This window comes from Necator americanus, chromosome III, assembly GCF_031761385.1.
Source record: "Necator americanus strain Aroian chromosome III, whole genome shotgun sequence".
NCBI classification, from domain to species: domain Eukaryota; kingdom Metazoa; phylum Nematoda; class Chromadorea; order Rhabditida; family Ancylostomatidae; genus Necator; species Necator americanus.
The window spans coordinates 36,914,399-36,940,548 of NC_087373.1; the positions used below are offsets into that span (position 1 = coordinate 36,914,399).

Consider the following 26,150-nt stretch of genomic DNA (forward strand, 5'->3'; position numbering starts at 1 on the left):
TATTAACCGACAAAAAATAAGGCGGCGCTAATAGCGTGTTACGAAGCAATCAATAAAGCTAGCCCCGTAACCCCTGTTGATATGAAAACTCACCGATGATTGTCATATTTACTGTTTAGGGCGTCATCCGTGTATCCGTCAGCTAATATTGTTGTCGTGTTAGGTGATGCGGTGAAATGCCGACGTAAATTGAACATTGAGCTCTGGTGAGAGGTCCCACTGCGGACCTGAAATTCAGGGAGAAATACGAAAGACACACTCGAACTGAAAATCTTTGAAAAAGCGCTGAGGAAGCATGTAAGACAAGGTTTATGATTTTTAAGCGAATAGATGGCGGTGACAATGTGCTCCGCGAATATGAACGTAATCACGCCTTATTTCTCTTAGAAATTCAGAAGAAGAGGTGTGTGAATACTCTGGATGCACCTGTATCTCTAACGATGCAACTTATTACGGATTGTAAAATGACGGTAACCCGCAACACGCCTTCGATTTTGCAGTTTGAGAAGTTTCTACTGCTTAGTTGAGCTACATTTGTTGCATCAGATTGCAGACAGTGGGGAACTGCTTGCATTCTATTGCGTAGTAAGTTGCATCGTAGGGAGCATTGTTGCGGCAGCCAAGGCTGTTTCTCACGCCTTTTTCTGGGCTGCTAGAGTGAAAGAAGGTGGGCTTAGGGATCACGCTTGCAGCCGTGAACTACACCTTCGCGTCTATCAAATCCTGAAGAGGAAAGAAGAGAATTTCCAACATTGCCGATTTCGTGACATTTCGTCTTTAAAGGGTATTATGTTAGGTATAAGCAAAACAGAAAATCGATAACTGATTGACAATGGCAGGATCAATGATGTCGCACTATCCATCCATCCATCAGACGGCAACATCTGTTCGTCAAGGTATGCGATGTAAGGGCGTTCGAATATGTATTGGGACTTCTCCGGCTACTAAGAGGATTTGGGTCCCAATTTACGTATCATAGCAACTACTCGATTAAGTCATTAGCTCAAAAACTCTGGGAAAAAGTGATTTGCTACCGAAATTCCAATTCAAATTCCTTCCTTGGATAATTAATACCATTAAAACATAGGATCGAACGAATTCGACTAGTATTCGAACAATTCGAGTGTTCGACTGCTTTGAATATGTGGAAGATGAGCGACGTACGTCTCTGATATAGGATTAGTTTCTTATTTGAGGTATCCAAGAAAATTAGAAAGAAGTAGTTAGAAGCTTTCTCACTCCATGAATTTTTATAAAAATTTTTTTCTCGTTGAAAAATGTTTTAAAGGTCATAAGGTCTCTTGGTACTTTTCTTCTAGGCTTCAATGGTCTTTAAAGATTTTAATATAGTAGCTTAATTAGCTTAATATATTTTTTAAATAGATTTTGATGGATTTTTAGGATTTACGTAGGATGAGTTTTCTCAGAGTCACAATCGAGTAGAACCAAAAATATGAGTAATTTACTATCGGAGTTGAGTTACTTAATTTTTAAAGTGAATTTAGAATTAGTTCAAGCCTTCCAGATTAGGGGAAAAGATGTGGAAAGGAACGCAATGGTTCAGGGATTCATCAATGAAACGCTTTTCTAATTGAGATAAAAAAGAAAAATATCCGAAAAAAGATGGAATGGATCGCGGCATTTGGTTCGTTGGATCTATGCATTTCCATTGAAAAAACAACTCTTTTTAACTTTTTTGGAACGATTAAAGTATGTGATTAACACTGAGTTACTGTCAAACTTGAGAAGAATTAAAAAATTAACTCTAAATAAGATCAAATTAACCACGAAAAGTTGTCTTACCGCCAATAATAATGTTTTTTTATAATTATATCTTACAACTAATGCAAGAGTAAAAAAAGAGAGAAATGAGGAATAAAGCTCTAAAAATGATTAGAGGAAAGCGTTTCGAAGCAGCAGATTTCAGGAGGTTAGCTGTCACTCATCTCCTCTAGCGCTCCTCTAGCCGTAGCCCGTAAACAGAGCACCGCGCGGCGTGCGCGCGAGGTGTGTAACCGCGCAGCTGCTGATCCCGGTGGTCGGTCGGTGTCTGTACAACCAATAGCGGTGTTGGGGAGCAAATGAGGTCAAATGAGGTTTTGGTTTTACGCGGGATTCATCCGCTACCCCCAGAGGCTAATTTTGTGGTCATTTGTCTCTGTCTCAGGAACAACGTAGCATAGGGCCGAGGAGCGTGAGTCTCGTATGACGGGAACTAACGGTAACGGAGTTAAAAATGAGATTTCGAGGTCTTTTTGGAGTTATGGATCAGCGCTAATGGGATTCTTGACCAGATCCATAGTTATCCTGCTCTTCTCTTCCTTAATTACTCTAGTTTTGACTTAAAAAAAATGGAAATTAAAATAAATGCACTTTGTATCTTGAATCCTACAATGGCGCTCATGGTTTTTAGTCCTTATTAGTTATTTATTGATTACTGAACGATTCGATCCTTTTTTTTAGATTTTCCATTCGCTTATGGTTTTGGTCCCTATTGGTTATTTATTGGTTGGGGGGAATCAGTCGATTCTTTTTCAACAGCGTTTCACTCGCTTTAGAAATTATAAAACTATATTTAATTTCTATCCTAACTAAATTCTTAAAAATTCCTAAAATTTATTAAAATTTATAAAAACAATAAGACAAAATCTTCAACTAAACCAGCTTCGTTCTTCTTTAATCCACAATATCGCCACTGGTACTAGCTAAGCAAGTCAGCAAGTTGTCTGAAAATCCGGATCACCGATCTATGGTGTTACTACAAATTTCTCGGGCGCTGCCCCTCTGGATACTCGGGACATTTCGAATCGCTTGTGAACACTACAAAAAGCTGTTCAGTTTCCACCGTACTCGAAGCGCTGACTACAACTCTTTTCAACAATTTATTGATTTTTGCCCCATTAGCACCGCAAAACTACTTGGATTATTTGGGAACTAGGAAAGATACAAGTTCTCAGATATATAAAAATCACCGCTTCATTACGGTACAATACAATTATTGAACCTTTTTTAAAATAATTTTGCCATATCAATTTTTGTTTATTTCAGACAAAACAAAAATTTTCCCAGCCTCTGGAAAAACTGGCAGTGTCGAAACATTATCCAGAATAAAGATCGACGACAATCTTGATCGTCTGCCAAAAAAAGACGTACACTATGCAAATTTTCAATGCCAAGATTCATAGAAAGTCGTACTTGGATGGAACATAGAACAATTTTAAATGCAATTTATTTAATTACACAAAAACGAAAGTGTATAATACAATAATTATATGTGAATATATAAATAAAAGAACTATACGGTACAATACAGTACGGTATTGAACGAATAAAGCCGTGGAATTCACTAAAACGGCTGAAATTATGAGGATTTTGAAACCTTCGCAATGATCATTATGGGAAAATTTTTTATTAATTTATTTCAAAGCGATGTGTTTCTTCGATAAAAATTTCCTTGTTATTTCAGCCACCCGTCGATCTTCCGTTACATCCATGAACGTTCATCAATGATCCAAGAATCATACGAAATGCACAGAAAATCGTAGTTGTTCCTACTCTAACCCACATCCGTGACTCGGGCGACAGTTAGGCTTATCGGTGCATCAGCAGCTACGTTATGATCTATCCAAGCGGATCTTATATGCCCGCGACATTGTTCAATTATCCATTTTCTATACGGGACAACGAAATAGATCGTACATATAGGATCAATTATAAACGGAAGTGTAACGAATACGGCGAATAAATACTCCAGAGCAACAAGTTCTTGTCCAGTAAATTGTACTACGAAATAGAGAAGGCCAATTGGCACAATACATACTAACGGCATCAGTGCTTGCACGGTTAGAGCCTAAAATAAGTTAACTTAGACTTATATAGATCACTTCCAGAAAAAAAAAATTAATTACCTTAAGCAATAATCTTGAACTAGATCGAGTTTTGTCCGTAAATCCACCTCCATGACTGTTAAACGCCTTTAGAATCAGGTGTCTCCAGTACATTATGACTATAGGCAAGAAAAAAGGTACAGCGTATAAAATCAGGGAATTTATTACGAACACAGGATCACTTGTGGAAGAGAAACCACCGAAAGGCCCATATCTGCAATTTTTTTGAATTTGTCTGAAGTCATGTGAATAGGAACTTTACTTTTTACCCATGGGACCCATAGAGAACTTACTCTTCTAAATTATGATCTGGATGTTCACGAATGGCAACTTCCATTACAGTATCAAAACGGAGAGGAGCAATGTAAGGAGTAATCTAAAATTAGTATGAATTTAGAGACTGTATGGAACTAAGCATGTGATCTTTCGTAGTGACTAAAGGCGTCCACGGTCGACATATGAGATCCATTAAAAATTCGTGTTCCTTCTAAGTATTTGATCTATTAGCTTATGAACGCAGCAGGGCAGCGTGCTGAGCCGCAGATGATAAATATAAAAGAATACTTTACTTTATCCTTTGAATAAGTGTAAAAGAATACAAATAAATAACATGATATGAAATAAATAATATAACATAAAAGGAAGAATAAATAATAATCGTAAAAGTCAATAATAATAATAATAATAATAATAATAATAATAATAATAATAATAATAATAATAATAATAATAATAATAATAATGCGGTAATAATACTGGAGATTGGTGTAGTGTGGCTGTTAGAGGTTCCGCTTCCTGCACGATCGACTGGGGGTTCGAATCCGCCCTAGTGCTCACCAAGCCTTTCATCCTTCCGAGGTCGATAAATTGGTACCTGGAATTGTCTGGAAGGATAAAAACGCTGACTTGACACACCGGCTAGCCACCGCAAGTCATTGTATAGGCCAGTTGCACGTTCGTAAACCTCAAACGATTCTGAATTGAAGTGAACATGGGGGCGCATCGCAAGCGGATTGACTAACGCCAGAAACATTATCCTTTAACCTTAATACTGCAGATTATATAGCTCGCACTTTCCCAAATATATGTGGACAAATACCTATGTGCGTTTAGTGAAAGTAGGGCCACCACCTTTACGTTTGTTATTTTTGAAAGAAGCAAAAGCCATGAAAACATTGTGTACGGATATAGCATCAAGATAATTGGATAAACATCATTATGCGATGATTTATGAGATCACGGACATCACGGAATTTTGTATTGAAAAACAAAATTGTAAAAAGTAATTAATCTTACCGCTAGTATGACGGGAAGAATTGTTGTGATAAGAAGGTTGAGCTTCACACGTGTTCGTGTCAACGCTTCAGTTCCAATCAGACGATATCGAAAATACATCGAATGAAAAATCCCGATTGCGACGTTCATATTCGCGACATTCGAGAGATTGTAGGCGAAAAAACATGTTGTCGGTCCAAAATAACGGCATGGTCCTACAGGTAAAAGTGCCAACACTGAGCTGGAGGGGAGCATCCTGCGAAAAAAATATGATTGCATTCCAGAATGATATGCACACACCTCCTTCAAGGCAGTATAAGGCTGCACGCGCATTTACAGATCCACAACTAAATACCATTCATATTCATTTATTTTTTGTTTTATTTGTATTCTTCTATTTCTATACCACTAACTGTTACTTTTTATGTACATTTATATCATTTATAAACATAAATAATCCTAAATTGAAGCCTTTCGCGATGGTACTTCCCCATAGAAATGGATAAATGACGTCCACTTTATCCAACTGCATTCGCGGATCTATGAGGCTACCACTGTCACTTAGAGAACCGCACACACACAGAAGATAAAGCAAGTTGATGAACTAGACAGTTCTCTTAATCCTCCTAGACAAATCTAGTAACAACTAATTGATCCCGTGTGCATGAATAACTTGACTAGCTTCGGACGGTCTCGAACCATTGACTGTAGAGTTGCAGGTAAACCTCCTGCCGACTTAGCTACATCAGTCCTTTGATTACCTCACTTGAAACATCCATTAGAAATAGTGTAATAGTTAGAAAAAAATAGACATAGAAATATACCTTTGCTGTATAAATCCTTCAAGCAATGCCGCTACAATTTGATTTGCAGCAGTATTGATTAGTAGGATTTTGAAATCGTGCATAGACGAAGGACTTCTGGAAGAGTTTTTAAAATTATCTTCTTTAACATCCTTTCGACCTTTGAAGATGTTGGACTTTTTCGGCTGTTGATATGAAACCAAAACAATCTCTACATTTCCTTTTGGTTTACTCTAGTAATTTCCTACAAAAGTTGACATGATCCTCCACAACAGTTTACCTAACGCCTCACAGTGGCGTGGAGATGACGTCTGAACGTCGTTTTTTTGCGATGCAAAGCGGAGTTTCCGGTAGGGTCCCCAAGCTGGGAAGGAGTTTGATACATCCGACATTCCGACTTCTTGGAATCGGAAGTGTAGCTAAGAGTAAACCACTGCTAAGATTAACCACCGTCTTTGCAAAATGTCGCAAGGTGGCTTCTTGATCTATATAGGTTGGGCGACAATCTGCGGTGAAAGCTAAGCTCGCCATGGCAAGGCTGCTTAGTTAGGGAAAAAGTTCTTTTGCCACTCCAGCATATTCACTGTCTCAGTACCTTGCACACTGGGCCCTGTCGTGTCAGACGTCAGACGGAGTGGCGATCAAATCTCAGGTTGCTCAGGACATCTTTGGTTCTGGAACAAGGCTGCACATGCACAACTAGCCCTGGACTTGAGACTGTCACAAGCTGTGTACTCACAACGCAAGAACAGTTTTTACGGATGCTGATCTGCTTGCCCTTCTCGGTGCTGCAGAGCGTATCAAATTTCACGCGAAATGTAGTCGGTGTTGGTTTTGTTGTGGACCCATCTGTCGTCCATCTTGTCAACTCTTATGAGATCCTGTCACCTCGTTTGGCCATTCCTCCCCTCCGTCCTCGGCGCCAAACGCCAAAACCCATCAGTATCATCAACTAGTACTCACCAAAATCAGCGGCTGATGATTTTGAATTGGACGTGTTTAACGAGGAGCTGGAGGAGGTGATCCGCAACGAGAAGTCTTTCTACAAATTCGTTGTCGAAGACTTTAACGCAAAACTAGGAAAGGCCACAGAAGAGGAATGCAGGATTGGAAGACTTGGAACTAGATCGGAGTGAAAGCAACAATCGTCTCGACGGGTTGCTGTCCGAATCGCCTCTTTCGTGGAAATTCTCTTTTCATGAAGAAAGATTGTCGTCGGTGGACAAGCGAATCCGCCAATGGCAGGACTCGTGAGGAGATCGACCACACACTCACCAATCGATGATGGTTTCTACTTGACGATGCGGTAGTATCCTTTCCTTATTTGTATGTCTTCAGAAGGGTATGAGCCTGTGCTGAACGCTCCTCAAAGCTGCGCACGACAAAGTTGAGTCGAATTTCGAGGACCACCAAGGAATTGTTGGAAAGAAGAAGGGCTTTGAGGCTTGATCCGAATGCATCGCACATTGAGCGGTTAGTAGAAAACACTAGCTGCATAAAGGCTTTGCAGGAGGATCTTTCGAAACATAGGCAGAAGGAGATCCGGAGACGGAAAGCTGCGTGGGGACCAGTCAGGGAAGCCACGGACCAATAGACAGACTAAGATATCTGTGCCTATTTGTTTTTCTCGACAGTTCTTCCGGCTCTCTGGTACGTAGCGGAAACGTGGGCAAAAACCGCTGCCACGTTTAGGAAACTGCTCCATATCCACAGAACTCTTGAGGAATGTCTTCAGAAGTTTAACTTGCGCACACAACACCATGCCGGTCTTCGTAGCTCCGACTTAAGAGGAATGTCCCGTCTTCGCGACCCAGCAGAATATGTATCGAAAGCAAAACATAGACGGGCAGGTCACATCATGAGAAGAATCGACGATAGATGGACTAGAAGAACGCTAGAGTGGATCCTTAAAGATGCTAAACGCCCTTGAGGAAACCGCCGACGAGATGGAGTATGGTGTTCGCTACACGGATGGACCAGCTCCAGCTGAAAGCTCAGCTGGATATGTCTCAAGGACCTCGTCACCGTCATTCACGAAACATGAAAACATCTTGGATGACAATGGGAAGGAACCGAAACGAGTGGAAGAGATGTTAAGGCCCGCACATCCACGTCACGTGATTTACTAATTATCCAATCGAATAAAATTCGATTCAAAATTCAATACACTAAATAACTTACCTGGTGAGAATCAGATATATAAGTAAACAATTAGCTGAAGCTGAAAAGAATACAAAAATCGCATAATAGCAGTTGATAATGAGAGGATCGACGTAGTTGCTGCCCATTCTACAACAGCCAGTTGTTATTCGTTTGATTTGTGCACCGAATTCAAATAAACAAAAAAATGTAGCTGATAATGTAGCCATGAAGTATTTAAAAGGGTGAAGTAGTGATCGACGAGGTAGACATAGCGGTAACAAACGACACTACGAATAATAATTTAAAATCTACATTACTAAGAGATATTATGTAGGAGAGCTAGTCAAATACTAGGAGAGTTCGATTCATCCTCAGAATCAGTCTAGAAAGAATTTCAAGAGCGAACTTATCGACTACCATATAAGAAAACCGAACACAGTTTGTTTGATGGTTCCTTGTACTCGACTCTTTGTTTTGCATAGTTATGTCCACGATTTCTGATTTGTTATGGTGTCTGTATAAATAAAATTAGATTAAAAGTTCGCAATCTCCGCACCACGCACCTCCTTCCTCTTTCTATTTCCGACATCATTCTGTAGAAGTTATCGTAAAATGGGACCCTCGCTTAAATTCACTCTCAGCCTCGCTGGCCAAATTTCCGCTATTTGTTCTTTGACAAATTTTCGAAAGTCAGAGAGAGAGAGTCAGAGCAATGGTATTTTCAATTCTAATAATAATTTAAGAATAATTTTCTAACAATAAATGCCCGAGAAAGAGACAGCGTTCAGAAATAAATCCCTGTCATAATAGTTGACAGAAAAAAGAATAGAAATCGCTTCAACATACCTAACAGATTTTGTCTAATGATCATGAATAGAACCTGTAATGTTGTTGGATGATGGAAATACAAACCATTAATCGCGTAGATCGAAACTAGGTGGATTTTGATGTGAAGGTCCTCAATCAAATCCTCGATCTCCTTTACAATCAATCCTTAAATTCCTAATTATTTCAGAGAGTAATGGTCAGCTGCGTACTTTCGTATTTTCAATTCAGGTAAACGATTCATTCGTTCACAAGAATCATATCCCCTTTGTTTAATTTTTTCTAGTATTAAAAAATATAAGATATGTTTACGTTGGTCCGACGAGCATTTAAGTGAAATATAGTCTCGAATTGCGGATACTCCTATAGATTGATTTAACGATATGTTCCGAAAAAAATCCGTTGGGTCCTCATTTAGGAACTTTTTTGCAGATTCCCTTCAAAGTCTGCAAACTTTTTGAACTTTATAAGGAATTTTCTGCTCCACCGAAGAATATTCTCTCCCGACAAAAGCACATAAAAGAAAAAATTAAAATGTCTCTGATTTGATTTGATGTAGAAATTTCAATTTAAAATAGAATACTATTTAATTTAAATTTAATTTGAATCTAAAATAAATAAACAAAAATAATAAAATATAAATAATATTTCGAATAAATAATGATTTTAAATAATTTTAATTCAATAATAAATAATAAAATTTAAATAAAATTGATGATAAATATAATATTAATCCAACGCAGCGATGGGCTTTTTTGAAACTGAATTAGAAATTAGTTCTGATCGAATATTACCGGATAGTGCCCAAGATAAGAAAAAATAAAGCCAGTAATATAAAGTGAGCTAAATAACAGCTAGTTAGATGACATGCTCAGTCTTCTTTATCCAGTGCCAGACCGAAGTATGGAGATTCTTTCTTTGTAAAAATTTGTAAAATTTTATTTTTGAAATCTATTTAGGAATTCCTACTTCACTATTTCATTAACATTTCAGAAATTTGTCCTCCTACTTCTTAAAAAAATCTTGTTGAAAATTCTTAAAATTTTTTTTCCAACAAATCTCATGAGGGTCACGGTTATGTCACTTATCTCCGATAACAATTCCACGACTTCTAATAACAAAACAAGTGTAATAATGATCTAATGATCTTTTTCCTTAAAAACCTTTTTAATAATTATTTATTTAACCACATTCAATGACATGAAGACAAATCTTTGCAATTTTTTATTGTTTGCATTGTGTCCTCTCCTTGTAACATTTGTCTTCCCATAGCGGCTATAAAACCGCATAAACGATGGGCAATTAGGAAAAAAAGTATTCATAGATATGAGTCACCGGTGCCTCTCGACGTAGTACAATCGTCAAAACGTTTTTTTAAACGTTGTCGTTAAATATCGATTAGACATGGATCGAAAGGATGATATAACTATTTGTATGTATTTATTGTATTTATCGGTATTTATTGTCCATTATGAGCGCTCATTCTAGGTAGCAAATCTGGAATGCAGTTTATTAATTTCTGTTCCCTTCGTATGTTATCTACCGCAGTCGTCTTGGAATGTTAAACATGAAGACGTTTGTCGCATTCTTGGGTGCTTGTTTCCTAGGTCCAGTCCCGGAGGCTCATTGATGTGTGGGTCCCGTAAGGACTGGCACTAGGACCCTAACACCCTAGGGAAGTGCGATGTGTCCGGATCGTCGGGGCACCAGTTGATCCGCACGAGAGGATTGTAGCCAGTCGGGCTTGCGTCGGCATCGATGGTTCACGCCCTACCCCGCGGGACACTTGTTTGGAGGCCCCAAGGCTACCGCCATGCCTCACTGTACTTTCTCCTTACTCTGCCTTCATGCCAGCACGTACACTGTGTGTCCGTCACTTGTGAAGTGCCTCTGACCGCCGCCCCTCGAGCACTGCTGCCGGGCTCTATGAGACTTAGCAAAACATACATATACTTTACATACAGATATGGTTTGCTCAGCCACTCCTCTGTGGCCCCCGTGCACTCGAATGTATACAATACACACTGAGTACTTACTCAGCCTTCATCCAAAACTACACAAATATACAACAATACAATGTTCAGAGGGCGGGGCCTAACCAGCCACTCACTACAGGCCCGGGAAGTACAAATCCCCGGACGTGTGAGCGAAGTCCTGGCCGCGGGAGCCTGCGCTCCACTCCGCCGGACAGCCTCAGGGAAGCCGGTTATCTCTTTCTCACTGCAGCTCCTCCTCTTCCCTTTGATAGAGAGTATTGATCGAAAGTTGCGCTGTTGTTCGTATCGATCGCTTCCGCTCCTTGAGCTCGTACAGGTTACCGCTTGCCAGGTGACATGATGGAATGAATTATTTCGAAACACGGAACGGCTCCTTTTGTAGCGAGGAAACTGGGCGGAGCGAAAAGCGCGCGAAACTGAGGAGAGCTGTGGGACCTTGTCGCTTCTGCGGCACGCGTCCTTTATATATTGCAAAAAGGAGTCGCATGGAATCCTCGACAACGTTATAGGAGCGAGTCAGTGGATTCTACATTTATTCCGTTGATTTCCTTTATCATGATTGATGCAATTTCTTTGTAATTCTTCCACTTTGTACCTTTACTGTCGTGTTTTTGTATACAATGATAAGTATGGTTTAATTACCTAAATTTGTGATATAGGTACGCAGCACTAGCCGAGATAGAAAAGTCGAGCAATACCACAAAACCCCAGTTAGCAACTTCCGCGTTAAACTTCGCTTAAAATTTATTTAACCACCAATGATATAAAGAGATTACCTACCTATACAATTTTCCATACGAAAAAAACGTACTGGAAAATAATCATGGCCTACTACAAATCGATCAGTCAATCAACAATTGACATGTAAAGCAACAAGATTCACAAAAAAACAGATGCAACTGTGAACATTTTGGAACGTTTCCGTTCTCGATTATCGCTATTTCGTAGGGAATTGGTGATTTCAAAAAATTTGCACAACACTTCCATCTAAATGTCTTTTGTTATATCCAGTATAAAATTAGGAAAATATACACGCACATAATTACATCCAAACAAACACACATACTTGCATCACTCGGAAATTCATACATCATCACCCAACACTGGCACCTCGAGACCTAGTTTGACTCATGACAGTACTAACGATACTAAGTCTCGCCTGATCGGATCCTATACGTACACGATTTATACGTATATGTTCAATTACCCACTTTCTATACGGGATTATAAAATAGATTGTACATACAGGATCAATAGCAAACGGAAGAGTGATAAAAACAGCGAACAGGTATTCTAAAGGAGCAAATTTTTGTCCAGTAAATTGTACTGTAAAGTAGAGAAGGCCAAATGGTACAGTGCACAGCAACGGCATCAATGCTTGCGCGGTCAAAGCCTAAAATAACCTTAATTAGTCTTTTTTAGGTGGATCACTACAGAAATATCAATTACCTTAAGCAATAATCTCGAACTAGAACGAGTTTTCTCCGTAAATCCTCCGCCATGGCTGTTAAACGCCTTTAGAATCAGATGCCTCCAGTACAGTATGACAATAGGCAAGAAAAAAGGTACAGCGTATAGAATCAAGGAACATATTACAAAGCATGGATCAGTTGTGGGGTAGAAACCGCCAAAACGACCATATCTGGAATTTTTCCGTAAGAAGCAACAGCGGTGGTCGTTTTACTTTTAGAGGATCCATGGCTAACGTACTCCTCCAAGTTATACTCTGGATGTTCTCGAATTGCGATTTCCATGACAGTATTAAAGTGAAGCGGTGGAATGTAGGGAGCGATCTGTAAAATTATCAGAAATTTAAAGACTGTATGTAGTAATGATCTTCGAGCATGACCAAGAGAGTCTGCAGGCATCTATCACTCAAATGCGATGCAACAAGCCTCTCTTCTGCACAGGCTTCATAATCACCTTGATCACCTTGACTCCCGTTGATCTTCGAACTGGTCGAGTGGGCGCCAGTAATTCTTCCATTTGTCCCGATCGCGTGCCAGAGTAGCCCAGTGGTTCCTCCTTTCGCGTGGGACACGAAGAGCATCATATTTTTCTTTCAAGGACTTCGTGAAGAAATCTGACCATCGGGTCGGCGGTCTTCCTGTAGTGCGCTTAATATCGCGGGGAACCCAGTCGCTCACGGCTCTGGTCCAACGGTTGTCATCAAAGCGCATCACGTGTCCGGCCCACCTTATTTTACTTTCCTTGGCAAACGCGGCGGCGTCTCTAATCTTCGATCGCTGACGTAGGAGGGAACTTCGAATCCCGTCCCTCACTTGCGTGAAACGGGATACTCCTAGCATCACTCTCTCAATTGCGCGTTCAATGACGCTCACTGCGTTTTCTTCCTGCTTGCGAAATGCCCAGGTTTCCGAAGCATAGGTCAAAGCAGGAAGTACGGTGGTGTTGAAGAGGTGAGCACGGAGCCGGGTGTTCCTGGTCTTCTTCACTACATCCTCGATGCTCTTGTACGCTCCCCAAGCCGCTCGTCTCCTCCTGCCCAGCTCGGGGGTCAGGTCGTTCATCATGTTCAGTTCCCGACCCAGATAAACGTAGCTGGTGCATTCGGATATGTTCGTTCCGTTGAGCGTGAATGGGGCATCCGAGACCCATCCGTTCCGCATGAACATCGTCTTTTGTAGATTCAGCTGAAGACCGATGCATCCACATGTTTCGTCGAATTCGGTCAGCATTCGTTCCGCTTGGCTGATGCTAGGTGTTACCAGTACGATGTCATCAGCAAAGCGCAAATGGTGTAGCTGCCGACCATCAACCTTCACTCCCATGTCGTCCCATTCCAACTTTCGCATTGCGTTCTCGAGGGTGGCTGTGAATATTTTGGGTGAAATTGTATCACCCTGTCGGACCCCCCTCTTCACGTCAATGATGATGTTCTTGTAGAATGGCGAAATTCCGGTCGTGAAGTTACTGTGCAACTCTCGAAGTACCTTAATATACTGAGTAGGGACGCCTTGGTTGTCCAAGGCTTCCACGACCGCTTCCGTCTCAACCGAGTCGAAAGCCTTCTTTAAGTCGATGAAGGTGAGACAGAGCGGCATCTTGTACTCTCGTGATACCTCGATGAGTTTCGAAACAGTGTGAATGTGGTCAATCGTGCTGAATCCTTTTCGAAACCCTGCTTGCTCGCATGGCTGTCCTTCATCCAAGACTTTTTCAATCCTATTAAGGATTACTCTTGTAAAGAGCTTGTAGATGACGGACAGTAGGCAGATTGGGCGATAGTTGCCGATGTCATGTGGATCTCCCTTTTTATACAACAACACGGTCTTGCTGGTCTTCCACTGTTTAGGAACCTTGCATTCCGACAGATAACGTGTAAAGAGCCTCGCCAGGGTGTTGATGAGTACTGGCGGAAGGCTCTTCAGGTGTTCTGGTCTTATTCTGTCGGGACCGGGTGCCGTACGATTTCTTACCGACATGATAGCATGTCGTATTTCGGACGGGAGAACCTCTGGAATGACTTGTCCATCTTCCCTCAGATGGTGAGGAGGCAAGTGGACATGGCTGTCGAAGAGATCAGAGTAGAAGTCGTAGATGATTTTCTCCATCCCCCTTCTCGATGCAATGGCTGTTCCCTTTGGGTTCCGGAGAGCAGTCATCCTCGTCTTGCGACTGGCGAAGTCTCGACGGGCATAGCGGATGCTTTTCCCCGCCTCTGCAGCTTCAGCCAGCACTTCTGCTCTTCTCCCTTTAAGGTCTTCCTTTATCGCCTCTCGGCAAAGCCTTGCGAGCTCGGACGTGAGTTCTTGGTTCCCTGCGGCTCGTGCTGCTCCACGCTGGCGTATCAGCTCAAGAGTTTCAAGAGACAGGCGCCTCCTGGTGGTTTTAAAACTCTCAGCCTTCTTCGCGCAGTCGTGAAGGTGTTCGACAAGCCGGTCATATTCCTCGTCGATGTTGTCCATTGCAGAATCTTCCCAAAAGCCGGCCAGCGTAGCGAAGAGATCCCAGTTGATGGTAGTCCTGGGATTTCTCTCTCTGAACTTGGCGGCTTTCTCTGCTCTCCTTGTGAAGGAAAACCTTCCTCGGAGGAGGCGATGGTCCGATCCCGTATAGAACTTTGGTACAACACTGACGTCCGTCAGGCAGAACCTTTTATTGACGATGATGTGGTCTATTTCATTACGGTACCCTCCACCGGGTGACTCCCACGTCCAGCGTAAAGAAGAGGGCTTCTGAAATTGCGAGTTCCCATGGATGGTCTTAGTCGTCATGATGAACTCGGAGAGCCTCTCTCCCTGGTCATTCCATTGTAGGCCGTGGGTCCCGATGTGAAGTTCCTCCGGCGTTCTTCTTGGGCCAACCTTAGCGTTGAAATAGCCAACTATGACCTTGTAGAAGGCATGATCTTCTTGGTAGAACTTCTCCAGGTCCATATAGAAAGCTTCGACTTCTTCTTCTTCGTAGCTTGATGTTGGAGCGTAAACGACGAAGATAGTCAAAGCTGGTATTGGGCCACATCTTCTCATCCGCAGACGTCCGATTCGGGTCGTAAGTTGTTCAAAAGAGTCGATGTTCTTTGCCATACTCGTGTTGACGAGGACGCCAACTCCACCAACACCTCTACTGTCGCATGTTCCTAAGAACAGTTCTTCTCCAGTTTCATATACGGCGTTGAGAGGGTGACGTCGTCTCGTCTCGGTCAGTCCGATGACGTCGTACTTGATCTTCTTGGCTTGCATCATCAGATCTTCGATGGCCGCTCCGATGCAAGCGTACGTGCGTTATAAGTACAGATCGCCATCCTAGTCCTTTTCCATTTTGGTAGCCTACATGACTCCTGCAACCCCGTCCTACCTGGCGCTACCGTACCAGGCTTTCCTCCGGAATCAGGAGACTCTTTTCTATTACTGTGTTTTGCTTAAAAATTTTAAAACCCATGGGCAGGTTGCAAGCCTCTAGTCCCATGAGTTTCTGGGAGAACTTCCGTTCTCCCGGTGTGGACATGTGGAGCTTATTTGTTGGAGGCGACTCCAAACCGCCTCCCTTGCACCTCCCAGTCACTTGATTGCAGGCTTTTGGCCGGACCGACGTGGGATACAAGGATGTCATGAGTCAGTCCTGGCTCAGCAGAAACAGGGAGTCCATCCCCTGAATCCACCTGCGTCTCTGGGCAAGCGCAAGGTCGCTTTTGGTCCGCGATTAGCCCCCTATCCGCCACCCGGGGACGCGCCACGTAGCCTCGCGACTAACCGGCTGTGATCCCTCTAGTGAGGGAGATCCGTGGAGGCTTCATAATAATGACGCTCAATATCTAAACGAGGTTATTTAAAATTTAATCCTACCGATAGTATAACAGGAAGAATTGTTGTAATGAGAAGATTGATCTTCACGTGTTTGCGGGACAACTGTTTTTTTCCAATCACACGATATCGAAAATACATCGAATGAAAAAATCCGATAGCGACGTTCATAGTCACAGCATCCGTGAGATTGTAAGCGACAAAACATGTCATCGGTCCAAAGTAACGACATGGTCCTACTGGTAGAAGGGCCAACACTGATCCGGAGGGGAGCATCCTGTAAAGAAGATTCCTCCGTCCCAAATTAACACGCATCCAACACCCTACTTTTAAAATATTTTTCACTATTTCAAAGTTTTGTTAGAAGCGTAGAATAACGCAATCGACCACAATTCGAGTTAAAGGCATCACCCTACGAATCTGAGGTGGTACGGATGCTAGGTGGAATATTCGTAAACGGCATAGTAGGTTATGGAGAGGGGGGTGATTCCGTCGATTTCTTCCTAATTGCCGTAAAAAACGGCCCAAAAGATGCGGCGCGTGCACAAGGCTGGCGCGCTCCAATCAAACTCGTTGCAGAAAGTAGCGCACCAGAACGCTCAAAGCCACATCTTCCGGGCCGAATCACCCTCCTCTCCATAATCTACTATCCCGTATACGAATACTCCACCTAAAATCCGTACCACCTCAGATTCGTGGGGTGATGCCTTTAAAGTTACCATCCAACTTTCAAGTTATTTATGAGAACACGCAAAAAAAAAACAGAAAGTCATCCTGCAAGTCAGTCCGGGGTCGACAAACCGGCATTGGATCTGTCTGGGAAGATAAAAACCCTATCTTCAATGCATCGAGGACCACCCCCCTCCCCCATCCCCCAGACGCACACGCGTTCATAAACCTCAAATTGTTCTAAATTGAAGTCGCTTGCGTATGTGTCTCTCCTTAGGAATTGATCAACGGCGTGCACTTTGTCTACTTTACTAAGCACAAAATCAATCTCACCTGGAAGACCATACATACAGAAAAAAGGTGGCTGAGTGTGAGCTTAGTGTTTCTTTTTTACCCTCGCAGACAGGTCTGGTAACAACCTGTCGGCTGGGAAGGAATGAAGAGGGTTGGTTGGCTTCGCGCAGTTTCGAACTTTTGACCGTACAGGTGCAGAGCAGTGCTTTTGTCGACTACGCTTCACCCGCCTATTCAAGTACCGCAGACAAAACGTCCTGGATAACAAAAGAACATACCTCTGCTGTAGAAATCCTTCAAGCAATGCCCCCAGAATTTGATTTACAGAAGTATTGATTAGTAACAGTTTGAAGTCATGCATAGAAGGAGGGCTTCTGGAAGAATTTTTACAGTTTTTTTCTTTCCTTTAGGATTCTTTTCATCCTTCTAAAAATATTTAAATGTAGATTTTTTAGTTCCAGGCATAAAGCTGAAACAATTTTGTGATTCTTTCATGAATAGCTGTGATGGTTGTCCAAGTGGAGCTTATTGCGGTCAGTCTCGAGAGTCAGAGCACATCCTTACGGCAGACACGGCGGATCACACAAGTGCAATTAATTTCACACCAATTCTTATCTTCCTAGAAAGGAATGTACCGTAATTCTGCTGTAGTAATAAACCACCGCAGAATTACCGTATATGCACTTCAAGTGTGATTTTTCTCAACGTGTCTCCATAGCGTCATTTGTAAGCAGGTTCTCGTCACATCTTACATCGCAAGTGAAACGATTTTTAAAAAAATCAAAAACCAAAATTTAGATCGTACGGATGGTCATTTATCGGCTATAACTATAGGTCAGCTTAAAAAGATACATTTCTCATATCATGCACAAAAATAAATTGAAAACAAACCATCGTACCTGTATTGAATTAAATATATAAGTAGACAATTAGCAGAAATTGAAAAAATCACAAAAATTGCATAATAGCAGTTGATTATGAGAGAATTCATTCCACAGCCTTCTCGAATACTTACTCGAATGACTTACATGAATGAAATTGAAACAAAGCAAAAATGTAGTTGGAAATGTAGTCACGAACTACTTTGTGAGATGTGGAAATAATCTGTGAACTATGTATGCTCAGCGAGAGCAAAAATTATAAATAGCTATTTTAAATTGATTTTCCTAAGCTGTAGCCAAGATTGTTATTGATCGCCTTTATTAAACAACGGCTAACGTTTCGGCGCTATCGCCTTCGTCAGAGCCTGGAAAAATCAAAGCCATTAGTGACTTAACCTCTCAAGCGCCTTATCACCGTACAGAAAGCATCCAGACGATATGCAAACTCAAACAGCAACACATTGGTTAGTGTTTACCAGCTAGTCCTGGTAACGCAACAGACCACCACGTACCACTACTATGCGTCACAAGGGTCTTATATAGGGACCTCACGGCCCTCCCCGTAGATCAAAACCCGCGTAGGTCTTGATATGGGAATAACTCGTTTGTGATAGCAATGCACTCATCCTTCTTGTTCATTTTTGGACTTTTGGCGGTTATCCAAAAGGCCTCTAGTGTTCTGAGTACTGTGATCTCGGACTCGCAGAATAATACACGAACTTCTACCTCTACTTCGGAGTTTGGATGGTATATTCTACAGTGTTCTCCAAGTGGGGTGAAGGTTTTAGATTTTACGAGTCCATCTAGATGCTCCTTGACCCTGATACACAGAGGACGTCCCGTTTCCCCTATATAGTCGTAACCGCACAACTTGCACGTGATACGATGCACTACTCCTGATACCATGCAATTACCTTCTCTGCCATACGGGCAAACCACACAGTTGGGAGTTCTGCAGAGCCGATCATACGCACGATTACGTACCAGCTTACCCTTGAGGTTCGCTGGAGGTATTTCCACAACCCTCACGTCATTCTCTAGACCCGCTTTTTGTGGACAGCCCGTACCGCTCTGCTCATATCATCAGTTATATAAGGTAAATAGAAAGGGATCTTTCCTGGGCTATCCACTACGTTGGAACTTCGAGAGGGATGTCGTGCTTGCCGGGTAGCACCATCTCCAGCTGGGTACCCATTGGATATTGCTACTTTATGGGCCAGATTTACAGACTATGTTTTTTTCCTGACTAGTCGACGAGACTCTTGCCGCCGCCCTGCACATGTTACCTATAACAGATTTTTTCATTTTGCTGGGATGCGCTGAAAGATAGTGGATTAAGATGTTTTTGCTACTGGGTTACCACTTAGAATTAAATATCCCATTCCGCAAGTAAATGTGCGCATTCAAGAAAGCCAACCAGTTGTCTGTAGGTCTCTCCCTTGTAAACTTAATGTGTGGACACTGCTGATTGAGAAGATTGAAGCACGTGTCTAGTTCTGCTTATGTTGAGCAGACGACGCAGCAATCGTCTATGCAATGATAATACAGCAGTGGTTTGCGGTCTATATGAACATGAACTATTTCGATCTTGGCCATGAAAACAATGGCGAGAGTGGGTGCAAGCCTTTGTCCCATAGCTAGACCTCTAAGTTGTCGGTAGTACTGTCCCGACCATCGGAAAATAGAGCAGTTCAGGCATTCATTTATCAATGTCATGATCTTCCAAATGCTTAATCCACTCTTGTACACCATAGGAAGAGACTACGCTTATATTTAATGTATTTTGTAATTATTCCTTGTTTTGCATGATTTTGCCCGCGCTCTTTGATTCTTGGCGTATCCTTAAGTGCACTTGAATATAGATGGCGAAAATAATTCATAAAAAATCTACGATTCGTGATTACGCCGCTAATTTGTAGCGAGAGTTTTTGTCGGGTAATTTGTAGGGAGGCACGCGTAGATTCACTTCCTGGAGCAATGATCAGTTCACAAAATGGAACTGACAGTGTTATTTGATAGAAACTAAAGACTCACCGCAGCGTTAATGTGATGTATAAACAGATAAACGAATAAAGTTAAAAAATAGGTAGTAAATAAATAAATAAATGGAAAAAGCCAAGTAAATAAATACTCGTTACCATTCACTGTGAAAATTTGTTGCATTTTTTCCTCCGCGTAGGAGGAAGTGGGAGAAATCAGTGAAGAACGGAAAATTTTAACCTTTTAACAAGAAAAATCTCCTTCAAATTAAATTGGTTTTCCCCGCTTACGCCATTTTGGAACAGGTATATATTGAAAACAAAGAAGTGGTAACCTGCTAACACCTGTAGTTACCATAAAATCATCGGTGAACTTTAGGACACCAGATGATCTTCTGCTTCTGAATATTTCAAAGAAATACTTAGAAAATACAGGTGTCACTGCAAAATCCTCTAAATCCTATCCTTTGGAATATCCTGTAATTTCTAGAGTAAAAGATTTTTTATTGAATATTATGTCATATAGCAATATTTCCGTATCACTTATACAGCCGTTCGAGCCTTGATCGAATAAGTTCTTCGATTATTCGAACAAAATCCAATGTCTATAGGAATTTTTTGAAAAACTGGCTACATAAATGAATGACAAATCAAGTTTTTTTTCCTTGTTCTCTCCACTGAAATCAAATTATCTTCGCCCTGGTGTGTAGAATTGCTTTCGCTTTCAACATACTTCAATAACAGCATAAGGTTGATTCTCGTTTGTAGGTTATTTTTGTTTACTTATAACACGCAACAATTTCCAGTAGAGACAATAAATCTTTTCCAAGCAAACTTATGCGTCTATTAAATTTCATCTATTTTGAAATAGAAAAAAAAACAAATTACTTGAAACACCAAGTTTACCTGAATAGAAAGTAGCTTAGTGGGAAGGAAAAGAGAAACAAATTTTCAAATATAAAATATTAAAATATATAAAACATATAATGCAAATAAATAACGAATATTAAAATATACAATTAACAAATACTAATATATATATATATATATAATAATATAACATTGTTGAACTGTTCGTTCGATTTCTGGTTACAATTTTAAAAAGATAAAAAAAGAATCTCATTTCAGCAGAATTATATGGAAAGGTAGACTAAACATATAAGGGAGGAGTGCAAAGTTTATTTGTAAAAATACTAAATGTGCAAACTGAAAAAAAAAGAAATCCAAATTGTAAACATGACTCAGAAAATAGCATACAAGTTCTGGAATAGTGTACTTTTTACATGCATTGCTATTTGCTGAAAAACAGCATTACGGTATTTTATAGCCGATTTATAGGAATTATAGGTACAAAATTATGTGAAAACAAGAATATTTGTACCAGAAGAAAATAAACCGTGTGTCAATTTTTAATAAATTGCTAATGAGCTTTTAATTTTAAAAAATTTCAGATTCTTTCATTTCTTTTTATTTCCATCACATCGCTTTGAATACAAGCACTGAGCTGATTTACCCGAATCCTTCGAATTTTCGGGCTCGCCAAAATTTCTCCTTTTTATTTCCCTTTTTTGGTGTGCTACGAGAATCACGTTGTTGTCATTCATAGGAAACAATCGTAAAAGGAAGAAAAATTTTGCTGAAACCAGTACATATTCGTACATAGTGTATTTTTTCTTTTCTTGTCTGCGTCTCCAAATGTCATGCACTCTTTTCGATGCTCATGTCAACTATATGCTGGCTCTTTGTGGAGATTCTACTCGTTTGAGGAACATTTCTCGTTTGTTTCCCAAACGGAGTGGAGGTGAACACATCTTTGTTACGATTTTCTACATTTTCTTCTCTTATCCTCTCTCTCTTTCCTTCCTTTTGTCCCTACTCCTTTTTTCTGTGTTTTCTTCTATTCTGACTGTACTCGATAATTATTAATAAATGGAGAACATATGAACTCAACCGATAGATTTATGATTATACTATAATTTGTTTCTTTTCATTCGTTTTTTCTATTTATTTTTGGAATTTTTCTTCTGTTTTTCACTTAATTTGCGAAATATTCTGTGTATTATTTAATATTTTCGAATTCTCTTTGCAGCATGACGTGGACCAAACTACGTATGCAACCATCCGAGGAGTCGGTCATCGCATCTTCAGCAGATCCTCATTGATTTAAGAGAGAAACGTTCTGGACCGAGGATATGTCTTTCAAAATCGGTCGATTTCTTGATCTCTGCCGTTTGACCTCATCGATCATTGGGGGAATGCCACAGTTTTCCCGCTTCACAACCACCACCGCCTGAGAATTCAATCGATTTTTTTGTGTGTTTGAATTTTGGTGACTCGTAGTGGATTTCATGTTTATTTCATAGTGGTTTTTTTCTCTTTATAAGTTTTGTTCTCCTGAAAGAGGAAAAACACTCTATTCTCCTCTTCTCCTCTCTGTTTGAGTTTAACTTCTATGATCTTTTACATTGGCAAACAGATTTTGTAAAACTCTTCGCCTTTATTAATTACTTAATACAATAAGGAATTAATAATAATAATAGTAATAATAATAATAATAATAATAATAATAATAATAAGTAATCAAGAATTAATAATAATAAGGAATCAGGAATTCAAAAAGAACCTTTTTAAGTCGAATTATGTGATTTATTTCCTCTTGGAAGCCGATATCCTTTATAAAGTCTCGAAGTTACTAACACGAAGGTGAACGTCACCGTTACAAACAAGCTAAGACTTTGAAAGCGTAAAAAGGTGTATATGAGTTGCACTTGGATCGAAATGAACCGTGAACGGCGATGCGGTCGTTCGGGAGAACATAAGCGCTGTCGGTGCTTACAATCAGATCCGAATGACTTTTTTTTTATTGATTGGGTCCCATACGAAAACAACTACTGTACATGTATAGAACTGCGCTTGAGCAGCGCAATGGGACGGACCATCGCTCAACTCCACCAAGATCCGAGCGGAGCTAATGTGGGTCTCGTTGCGACCGCAGTTGTATCACAGGTCTCGTTTTCAATCCCACTAACTGTATATGTGTGGTTCTCGTTCGGATATTCTGATTTTTGTACAGGCTCGCGTGGAAAAAAAAGAAAAAATGGGTAGATCACTTTTTTTTCCCCTGTTATCCTGATGATAATCATGCACTAAAGAATTTGCTCATTCAATCACTTCTACCACATTCGAATTCATTCCGACATCCTGTAACTGAAATTCTAAATTTTAATGGTTTTAACTCTCCATTATTTCAATTGATGTTCGTTGAATATTTGTTTTAAAAAGTGTTTAACTTTAGTTTAATTTCTATTTTATTCAGTTTTTATTATTTTTAGGATTCATTTTCGTACATTTCACCAGTATTTTAAATTATTTTTTTTAAATTTGTTTCCTCAAAGCTCACTTTGACCTCATGTTATGTAAACTGTTTAACACGGCTTCAAAACTGTTGAACCTGTACAGTGAAAAAAAAAAACTAAGTGGTTGATTCAACAGCCTATGTATATCTTTTTTTTCAAAAGAAAAAAACTCTCCATTCACGCGTAAAAACCACCGTAATCCTGAAAACCATCCAGCTATTCCTACGGTGATATAAGCAGCATGAAAATCAGGACTGAAACTACATATATTCAGTGCTAGTGACCCGCTGTCTATTGGGATAATCATATTTTGCTGGAAACCATAAGATTTTCAGACATACATCCGATAGTCGGATCGGTGTTTATTGTTTATTTCGACTCTTTACTTACTTTTAGATGGTTGGGTAGTGATTCCCTACACCACCTGAGCCCGGCACCCCCTTCCCCCTCCCCTCCCCCTCACCTCCTCCGATGGACAACTGGTAAAATTTTTATGTGCACTATGCTTCCCCTCTCCCTCTCCCCCCTGTGGTCGACGAGCCCCTTCACTTCTGAATATCCGAAATAAGGATTGATTTTCTTCATCTGGACAAGGTCCGGCTTCCTTTCCCCCTTTATCGCATCTATGTTTTCAAAACAATTTAAAAGTATCACCCCACGAATCTGAGGTGGTAGTGATTTCAGGTGGAGTATTCGTATACGGGATCGTAGATTATGGAGAGGTGGGTAATTCCGTCAGTTCCTTGCTAATTGCCGTAAAAAAAAAACGGCCCGGAAGATGTGGCGCGTGCACAAGGCTGGCGCGCTCCAATCAAACTCGTCGTAGAAAACAGTGCGCCGGAACTCTCGAAGCCATAAGCCTTCCAGGCCGTTTTTTACGGCAGTTAGGAAGAAATAGGCGGAATCACCCCTTCTCCTTAATCTACGATCCCATATACGAATACTTCACCTGAAACCCGTATCAGCTCAGATTTGTGGGGTGATGCCTTTAATTATCTACATTGTCATGCCGTTCTATTTTCTTGTTATTTTCATTAACAACAGAAAAACTTCAAGCTTTTTTCTAAGCACAGTTGTCACTAGTTACGAATGTTTCTTTTATTCCCTATCGTTAATCCAGCAGCGACCGATACACAGCTATTTCCCCTCGGTTTATGGCTAATCGCAAAAGAACAGCTGATGGCTAGTTTTTGTTGTAACAGACGTCTGTAAATCAGACACCATAGCGCATTTATCGGATCCTTTGCTGTTCGATGAAGAAGAAAAAATAATAATAACATAAATATAAAGAAATAATAAAAAGGGCCAATTCTAGACCTCTTCAAGGACATGCACGTCGTATTTTTTCACTCAATTCTCAAAAGATCGATCAGGCGATCAGCAATACATTGACGCAATGCGTAATTAACACCGATTGTCAACTACGTGACCCACCGGTGAATCACTCACCCTCAACGATAAAGTATCAATAGAACTACATGTAGATGAGGAATTATTTATTTATTTTATTTACTTATTTATTTATTACGCTCAAAGGCGTAATAAATAAATAAGTAAATAAGATAAATGCCCAGAGTAAAAGGTTTATGATGGGATTTTTTCTAGAAAATTGAAAGGTATCCATTTTTTCTTGAGTTTTTTTTCCAAATCCTTCTTTGTTTGTTTCTTTCTGCCCTTTGTCCACCATACATCTGTATGTCTCACTGTATTCGTTTATATTTGTCTTCTTCGCATATTTTGCTACTCTGTGAGCATGAAAAATAAGTAAACAAATAAGTATTTTGGCTGTAAGCCTGAGGTTAAAGTATTGCGTTCTAAAATTGAGAACTGAGGTAACTAGATAGAGTTCTGCCTTACAGTATCTTTTGATTACTGTAAAATTTATTCCACCATTCCATACCAAAGGTCAGATCTGCTTCCGTTGCACTTTTCTTGTCGACTTTTATTAATTCGTTCTCTATTTTTTTTTATAAAAACAAATGAATAGCAATGCAAGAGGAAATTTAGTGCAGGAAAAATGAATATATTACGTTTTTGCAGATGTTGCACTTTTGAGCCACAAAATTACGAGGATTTTTTCAATTTTTTTTTTCAGGAAAAACTTGTCTGAACGGCAATGTGGGAAGCTGTCAATCAACTTAACGTCGTTGACATTTTGTTTTTAGTTGGCCCTGAAAGAACGGAAAAAGGCGAAGAGTTGATTTATGAATTGTTTTCTGATTCATTTCATTGGTTTTCAAGTTTTTTTACTCTTATTTTTCTTTTTTTTTAAATTAAGCGTTATTCAAAAGTTTCTTAAACTTTTTCTCGGAATGTTTTTTTCACTGAAGAACTGGACGACTCGGGCTTATTTCTCGTATTCTATTCCTTATTTCTGATTTTCTGGTTCTTTTTTTCTGTAGAATAAATCTATGTGACGTCTTTCAATGATTTCTTTCCCGATATTTCTCCAGAACCATCGAAGCGGATTTACAATTCGTCCGAAAGTTTCTATTTATAGTTCGTTTTTTTTTTTGTTTTTACAAGTGTGAGAATAAAAACAGCTTTAAAGTTATATTATTTTTAAGTTTTTGTTGGTTGTTTTTTGCTTTGTTTGAGTTTTTGTTTGCTTTTCTAATGTCGTTTTTTTACCACTTACTAGTGTTTCCTTTCGAAAAAGTTTTGCTGGTGGAATTTTCAAGGATTACCTCAGATTCTCTCATTTAACGCTCATTTTTATCCGTTTACTAGAAAACCTTTTACGATCGATGCTATTCCGGAGCCAATTTTTTTTTG

At 40.1% G+C, this 26,150-nt stretch overlaps 4 protein-coding genes across 6 annotated transcripts; 2 read left to right on the top strand and 2 right to left on the bottom strand.

Annotated features, from left to right (window-relative positions):
• Positions 1-311: 311 nt before the first annotated feature.
• Positions 312-3,185, top strand: RB195_012152 (uncharacterized protein; the record flags this gene model as incomplete). Its single annotated transcript, XM_064193880.1, has 2 exons — positions 312-459; positions 3,049-3,185. The coding sequence occupies 2 exons, from the start codon at positions 312-314 to the stop codon at positions 3,183-3,185; spliced, it is 285 nt and encodes a 94-aa protein (XP_064051463.1).
• A 371-nt stretch (positions 3,186-3,556) lies between these two features.
• On the bottom strand, positions 3,557-5,417 carry RB195_012153 (uncharacterized protein; the record flags this gene model as incomplete). The annotated part of the gene is made up of 4 exons (XM_013438699.2): positions 3,557-3,850; positions 3,909-4,101; positions 4,181-4,263; positions 5,184-5,417. 4 exons carry the CDS (start codon positions 5,415-5,417, stop codon positions 3,557-3,559), a joined length of 804 nt encoding a protein of 267 aa, XP_013294153.2.
• Positions 5,418-7,878: 2,461 nt separating this feature from the next.
• RB195_012154 (uncharacterized protein) lies at positions 7,879-8,094 on the top strand (the record flags this gene model as incomplete). The annotated part of the gene is made up of 1 exon (XM_064193881.1): positions 7,879-8,094. The coding sequence occupies one exon, from the start codon at positions 7,879-7,881 to the stop codon at positions 8,092-8,094; it is 216 nt and encodes a 71-aa protein (XP_064051464.1).
• A 3,796-nt stretch (positions 8,095-11,890) lies between these two features.
• Positions 11,891-17,520, bottom strand: RB195_012155 (uncharacterized protein; the record flags this gene model as incomplete). Of its 3 annotated transcripts, XM_064193882.1 has the most annotated exons (7): positions 12,058-12,099; positions 12,176-12,322; positions 12,379-12,571; positions 12,640-12,722; positions 13,077-15,614; positions 16,239-16,473; positions 17,438-17,520. In XM_064193882.1, 7 exons carry the CDS (start codon positions 17,518-17,520, stop codon positions 12,058-12,060), a joined length of 3,321 nt encoding a protein of 1,106 aa, XP_064051466.1. The 3 variants fall into 3 exon arrangements, with proteins under 3 accessions (XP_064051465.1, XP_064051466.1, XP_064051467.1); XM_064193883.1 differs by lacking the exons at positions 12,058-12,099; positions 13,077-15,614; positions 16,239-16,473; positions 17,438-17,520 and adding exons at positions 11,891-11,916; positions 11,996-12,047 and having other exon boundaries at positions 12,640-12,683; XM_064193884.1 differs by lacking the exons at positions 12,058-12,099; positions 12,176-12,322; positions 12,379-12,571; ... (1 more) ...; positions 16,239-16,473; positions 17,438-17,520 and having other exon boundaries at positions 12,858-15,638.
• Positions 17,521-26,150: the final 8,630 nt, after the last annotated feature.